Source organism: Ranitomeya variabilis, chromosome 7 (assembly GCF_051348905.1).
Source record: "Ranitomeya variabilis isolate aRanVar5 chromosome 7, aRanVar5.hap1, whole genome shotgun sequence".
Classification (NCBI taxonomy): Eukaryota; Metazoa; Chordata; class Amphibia; order Anura; family Dendrobatidae; genus Ranitomeya; species Ranitomeya variabilis.
The window spans coordinates 33,994,398-34,001,814 of record NC_135238.1 but is presented as its reverse complement, the minus strand read 5'-3'; the positions used below and the strand labels follow the sequence as shown (position 1 = coordinate 34,001,814).

The following is a 7,417-nucleotide window of genomic DNA, read 5'->3' as shown; positions in this document are numbered from 1 at the left end:
AGGAGGAGAAAGAAGATCATTTCTCTAATAAGATATATTACAAACTTGCTTATTTTCAGGTGAATATTTAGGACATTAACTTGCTCTTTACATAGAAGTATTCCGATATTTAGAATTAAAGGGGTTGTCTGGGTTTGGGGTGTTGGTGGCTTGCACACTTGTGAATCCTCAGTGGGCGCACATTGCACACTGTCAGGACTCAATGTGACTGCAGATGTGATCCTCAAGCCTGGACAACCCCTCAAGCCTGGACAACCCCTCGGTCCTCAGGTATCTGAAATGGTGTTGGCATGATCCATGGCCGAGTCATATGTGACATACAAAGTGACTGTCTGCTCAGTGTCTGAGAGATGTAGACCCATATGATGAATGTCCACCAGGTCTACGTCTAATTATTTGGAGCAGATCATTAAGAACTAAATAGGATCCACCAAAAAGTATCCCCCAGTTTCAGATGAGGTTTTCCTTTGCCGGACCCCCTTCTGTCCGGTCTTGGCCTATGACATCTGCACCTGAGTCAGAATTGATTGCAAACTTTGCGGGTCCCTCTTGCGTTGCCACCAAACCTTGTATCCCAGCCTCATGCTCCCGCGCCTTGGTGCGTAGGGCGGCAATACTGCGGGTGGCTTTGTCTTCTGCTTGATTTGCAACTCCTTTTGTGAGGTTTAAGAGGTCTAAAACTTTGATTTTCATACATTTTGTGTCCTCCGATGGCTTCTGTTCTGGTCTTTTATCTGTTTTACAGTCTGATTTACTCTGATCTTCTCTTCGGACTGGACAGTTCTGCACCCTCATTTGCCTTCTCATCTTTGCACGCCTGTTTTGAAACCAAACCTGGGGAAGGAAATGAAGATATATGTCACCTGTGAAAAATACACTGAAGGTAATGATGTGGGCGGTGGGTAGGAGGAATTTTATTACCTCTATATTGAAAAAACTAGGCATGCTTTATAACTGTACATTATTTACAGGGAGGATCAAGGAGGCAGTACTATCTGTATCTACATAATTGACAGGAAGGCAGTGCTGTATATTTCTACATTATTTACAAGGAGAAACAAGGAGGCAGAACTATCTGTATCTACATAATTGACAGGAAGGCAGTGCTGTATATTTCTACATTATTTACAGGGAGAAACAAGGAGGCAGTACTATCTGTATCTACATAATTGACAGGAAGGCAGTGCTGTATATTTCTACATTATTTACAAGGAGAAACAAGGAGGCAGTACTATCTGTATCTACATAATTGACAGGAAGGCAGTGCTGTATATTTCTACATTATTTACAAGGAGAAACAAGGAGGCAGTACTATCTGTATCTACATAATTGACAGGAAGGCAGTGCTGTATATTTCTACATTATTTACAGGGAGAAACAAGGAGGCAGTACTATCTGTATCTACATAATTGACAGGAAGGCAGTGCTGTATATTTCTACATTATTTACAGGGAGAAACAAGGAGGCAGTACTATCTGTATCTACATAATTGACAGGAAGGCAGTGCTGTATATTTCTACATTATTTACAGGGAGAAACAAGGAGGAAGTACTATCTGTATCTACATAATTGACAGGAAGGCAGTGCTGTATATTTCTACATTATTTACAGGGAGAAACAAGGAGGCAGTACTATCTGTATCTACATAATTGACAGGAAGGCAGTACTGTATATTTCTACATTATTTACAGGGAGAAACAAGGAGGCAGTACTATCTGTATCTACATAATTGACAGGAAGGCAGTGCTGTATATTTCTACATTATTTACAAGGAGAAACAAGGAGGCAGTACTATCTGTATCTACATAATTGACAGGAAGGCAGTGCTGTATATTTCTACATTATTTACAAGGAGAAACAAGGAGGCAGTACTATCTGTATCTACATAATTGACAGGAAGGCAGTGCTGTATATTTCTACATTATTTACAGGGAGAAACAAGGAGGCAGTACTATCTGTATCTACATAATTGACAGGAAGGCAGTGCTGTATATTTCTACATTATTTACAGGGAGAAACAAGGAGGCAGTACTATCTGTATCTACATAATTGACAGGAAGGCAGTGCTGTATATTTCTACATTATTTACAGGGAGAAACAAGGAGGCAGTACTATCTGTATCTACATAATTGACAGGAAGGCAGTACTGTATATTTCTACATTATTTACAGGGAGAAACAAGGAGGCAGTACTATCTGTATCTACATAATTGACAGGAAGGCAGTGCTGTATATTTCTACATTATTTACAAGGAGAAACAAGGAGGAAGTACTATCTGTATCTACATAATTGACAGGAAGGCAGTGCTGTATATTTCTACATTATTTACAGGGAGAAACAAGGAGGCAGTACTATCTGTATCTACATAATTGACAGGAAGGCAGTACTGTATATTTCTACATTATTTACAGGGAGAAACAAGGAGGCAGTACTATCTGTATCTACAAAATTGACAGGAAGGCAGTGCTGTATATTTCTACATTATTTACAAGGAGAAACAAGGAGGAAGTACTATCTGTATCTACATAATTGACAGGAAGGCAGTGCTGTATATTTCTACATTATTTACAGGGAGAAACAAGGAGGCAGTACTATCTGTATCTACATAATTGACAGGAAGGCAGTGCTGTATATTTCTACATTAGTTACAAGGAGAAACAAGGAGTAAGTACTATCTGTATCTACATAATTGACAGGTAGGCAGTGCTGTATATTTATACATTATTTACAGGGAGAAAAGAGGCAGTACTATCTGTATCTACATAATTGACAGGAAGGCAATACAGGAAGGCAGTTCTGTATATTTCTACATTATTTTCAAGGAGAAACAAGGAGGCAGTACTATCTGTATCTACATAATTGACAGGAAGGCAGTGCTGTATATTTCTACATTATTTACAGGGAGAAACAAGGAGGCAGTACTATCTGTATCTACATAATTGACAGGAAGGCAGTACTGTATATTTCTACATTATTTACAGGGAGAAACAAGGAGGCAGTACTATCTGTATCTACAAAATTGACAGGAAGGCAGTGCTGTATATTTCTACATTATTTACAAGGAGAAACAAGGAGGAAGTACTATCTGTATCTACATAATTGACAGGAAGGCAGTGCTGTATATTTCTACATTATTTACAGGGAGAAACAAGGAGGCAGTACTATCTGTATCTACATAATTGACAGGAAGGCAGTGCTGTATATTTCTACATTATTTACAAGGAGAAACAAGGAGTAAGTACTATCTGTATCTACATAATTGACAGGTAGGCAGTGCTGTATATTTATACATTATTTACAGGGAGAAAAGAGGCAGTACTATCTGTATCTACATAATTGACAGGAAGGCAATACAGGAAGGCAGTTCTGTATATTTCTACATTATTTTCAAGGAGAAACAAGGAGGCAGTACTACCCGTATCTACATAATTGACAGGAAGGCGGTGCTGTATATTCCTACATTATTTACAAGGAGAAAGAAGGAGGCAATACTACCTGTATCTAGATAATTGTCAGGAAGGTAGTTCTGTATATTTCTACATTATTTACAGGAAGAAACAAGGAGACAGTACTACCTGTATCTACAGAATTGACAAGAAGGCAATATTTTCTGTGAACGTAGTAGTTACATGGATGCACAGAAAGCCATTACTATCTGTACCTTTATCATAACAGTCAGAAACTCAGTTTAACTACAGGTAGACTATACTATCTCCCTCAGTGTCCGTCATAGATAGGAGACAGGAAGGCAGCACTATCTGTGCATATATGATTTCAAAGGGGAGATGTGTGAGGAAATGCTATCTGTACCAATATAAAATATGAAGAGAGACATGAAAGCAATACTATCTGTCCCTACATTATTTGCATAGACAAATAGCAATTAAATCTTATCTGTTCCATTCTTATGTCATAAGGAGTTAGTACTATCTGCCTAGATATTTTACAGGCAACACTATCTGTGCCAATAGTTACAGGGAAAGACAATAGTACTGTATACCTCAATATGATCTATAGTGAGACAGGAAGCCAGCACTAGCAGTACCTACATTAATTGAGGGACAGATAGTGCTACAAGTAGTTACATATGTGTCGGAAGTCTTAGATGTGTCCCAACATTTACTGGGAGATACAGCACTATCTGTGCCTACGTTTTATCCCAGGATTATGCTAAAAATTTGAAACATTTAGCAAATGAACACGACCAAAATGACTGAGAAGCAGTATTATATGAGAATATTGTAAAAAGTCGGTGCAGCGGTTCACACTGGTAATACAAAGCGTAATGAAGTATATTTCATTCCAGAAAGAGCGCCACTTTTGTCCATAGGTCGTGACTGGTATTGCACCCCAGTTCCAGATAAGTACTAGACATAGCCAAGGACAAGACTAGAGCCCTTTCTGGGGTAATAAAAAAAAAAAAAAAAAAAGGCGCAGACCCCTATTCTTATATCAGAACCTTTGAAAGGGTAGTCACAACGCTTTCCCAGGCTCCTGATTGGTAAATCCCCTCCTCACCTGCACTCTAGTCTCTAGAAGGTCCAGTCTCAGGGCCAGCGCCTCCCTGATGAAGATGTCTGGGTAATGGTTGGTCTGGAAGACTTTTTCCAGTTCTTCAAGTTGCCAACTGCTGTAATTAGCTCGTGATCTTCGCTGCTTTATACGATGGCTTCTGTCTAATGGGGAAGAGAAGACAAAGAGGGAAGATGAAGACCCCCAAAGAGATGACAAAAAACATATCCCACCCTTGGAACCTGCTGTAGACAAACTAAGAGAATAGAATAATCACTGTACACAAGAGTCAGGGCAAATTTTCCCACTCTGTAGCAGGTGAATGGACTTGAACATAACATTCGGGCCATCTGCAGTCACCACTAGAGGGAGCTTTGGAGCTTGTGTATGCAGTAAGCTCCAAAGCTCCCTCTAGTGGTGGCCGCATTGCTTTTTCCCTCCAGTTAAATTATTATTTTTTCTCCCTTCTCCCAAAAGCCATAGCTTCTATTTTTTATGGATTAGCCGTTTTGAACAATATTATTCACTTTATCATATAATGTACTGAGAAAAATTTCAAGTGAGGGTGAAATGGTGATAAAAAAATAAAAAAACAATTCCGCCATTGTTTTTTTTAGTTTTGTATTTACGGCACCTGATGTGCGGTGCAATATAATTCTTCAGTTCAGTATAATCAAGGTGATACCAAACTTGTGCAGTTTTTTTGTTTAATTAAAAAAAAATTAACAATAAAAAAAAACAAATAAAATTTGTTTGCGTCACTTTTTTTTCAGATCCATGATGGTTTTATTTTTTATTTTTTTTTGCTGTTTGAACTGTGTGACGGTTTTTCTTTTGCATAGAGGGGTGGCATTTTTTAACAATACCATTTTGGGGGGAAAATAATGTTTTAATTGCAATTTTGAAAAATATTAAATAAAAATAAATAAAATAAATTTAAAATTTTAATTTAAGTTTCTCTTTTTACTGATTTTCTAAATAAGTTTTTTTATTTTTATTTTGGTGGAAATATATAAGGAAATAAGAAGTCGCCTGGAATTTTGGAACTTTTTGGAATGATGAATAAAAGGAGAAAAACTTTTGAAAAGTTCGGTTTGTTGCATATTTAATTACCTGGCAATGGGCAAGGTCTTGTCTGGAACGGGAAGAGCACGGCGTCCTTGTGTGTCCCGGAATGGCTGCAGGGATGGAATAGTTGAAATCCAAGAATAGGAGAAGGGAAGAAAACGCGGGAAAACCTGTTGGGCAAGACATGGCTGCAGATGTGCGCCGCCATCGGCTGAGGAGCGTTCTGGTGGCCGGAACCAAACATGGTAAAGCCTACAGAGAAGGAAGGATAATAACAAGGCAAATGCCTAAAATGCAAAAATGACCAATTAGAAAATGTCTGGAATTCGAAAAACAAGGCCAAAAACACCTGTCAGCTGCAATACCGCACACATCCTGTGCACAGGTGTGGCGCTATTCCTTGTACAAAACGGTTATATTCAACTAATCTCTGATAACCCCTTTAAGAATCAAAATTTATTGGCCGTTACCGCAACTGTAAATTGCTCCAAACTTAAAAAAAATATATATATATATTACATTCAGCACCGTTCCTCACCACTGGTTACTAGTAGACCGCTATATACTGTAGGTCCCCCCTTAAAGTCAGGCATGTACTAGATCCTTTGAGTCAGATGACATCGGACAGCTGACCACCGACAGTGCCATAAGGAACATTGGTCCGTTGTTGCGCCAAATTCTACAAAATGGAGCGCGATATTTGAAAAATTTGGCACAAAGGCAAAAATCTTTTTTTTTCTTTTTTGCACTTTTGGAGTAAAAACGTCAAACGATCCTTTCAATAAGTTTTAAAATTGACATATGATCGTCTTCAACTGTGCAGAAAAATTTAGAAAAGTCTCAATGATGAATTAGGCGAGAACAACTGAATAAAAACTTTGCCAACGTTGTGAAAGGGGACACGGCCCCTATATGGGGGCACATAGGGGGTATTTATTACTATATGGGGCACATAGGGGGTATTACTATATGGGGCACATAGGGGGTATTTATTACTATATAGAGGCACATAGGGGGTATTTATTACTATATGGAGGTACATAGGGGTATTTATTAATATATAGAGGCACATAGGGGGTATTTATTAATATATGGGGTCACATGGGGGTATTTAATATATGGAGGCACATAGGGGGTATTTATGAATATATGGGGCACATAGAGGGTATTTATTAATTTATGGAGTCACATAAGGGCTATTTATTAATATATGGGGTCACATAGGGGGTATTTATTAATATATGGGGCACATAGAGGGTATTTATTAATATATGGAGTCACATAGGGGTATTTATTAATTTATGGAGTCACATAAGGGCTATTTATTAATATATGGGGTCACATAGGGGGTATTTATTAATATATGGAGGCACATGGGGGCATTTATTAATATATGGAGGCACATAGGGGCTATTTATTAATATATGGAGGCACATAGGGGGCATTTATTAATATATGGAGGCACATAGGGGTATTTATTAATATATGGAGGCACATGGGGGTATTTATTACTATATGGAGGCACATGGAGGGTATTTATTACTATATGGGGGCACATAAGGGTATTTATTAATATATGGAGGCACATAGGGGGTATTTATTAATATATGGAGTCACATAGGGGGATTTATTACTATATGGGGCACAGGGGGTATTTATTAATATATGGAGGCACATAGGGGGTATTTATTAATATATGGGGTCTCATAGGGGGTATGTATTACTATATGGAGGCACATAGGGGACATTTATTACTATATGGAGTCACATCGGGGGTATTTATTAATATATGGGGGCGCAAACGGGGTATTAATATATGAAGGCACAGAGGGGGCAT

General features: G+C 38.2%; 1 protein-coding gene across 1 annotated transcript; it reads right to left on the bottom strand.

Annotated features, from left to right (window-relative positions):
• Positions 1-450: 450 nt before the first annotated feature.
• Positions 451-6,508, bottom strand: LOC143786194 (uncharacterized). The gene is made up of 3 exons (XM_077275482.1): positions 5,626-6,508; positions 4,519-4,676; positions 451-834 (listed from the first exon to the last, which is right to left on the bottom strand). Exons 1-3 carry the CDS (start codon positions 5,822-5,824, stop codon positions 451-453), a joined length of 741 nt encoding a protein of 246 aa, XP_077131597.1. The 5' UTR covers positions 5,825-6,508.
• Between the last annotated feature and the right edge of the window lie 909 nt (positions 6,509-7,417).

Excerpts from the sequence above, each read along its gene's own strand:
- LOC143786194 (XM_077275482.1), bottom strand. The coding sequence starts at position 5,824 with ATGTTTGGTTCCGGCCACCAGAACGCTCCTCAGCCGATGGCGGCGCAC. Across the intron at positions 4,677-5,625 it reads AAGACCTTGCCCATTGCCAG|ACAGAAGCCATCGTATAAAG; the intron begins GTAATTAAATAT and ends CTTCCCCATTAG. Across the intron at positions 835-4,518 it reads TTCTAGAGACTAGAGTGCAG|GTTTGGTTTCAAAACAGGCG; the intron begins GTGAGGAGGGGA and ends TTCCTTCCCCAG.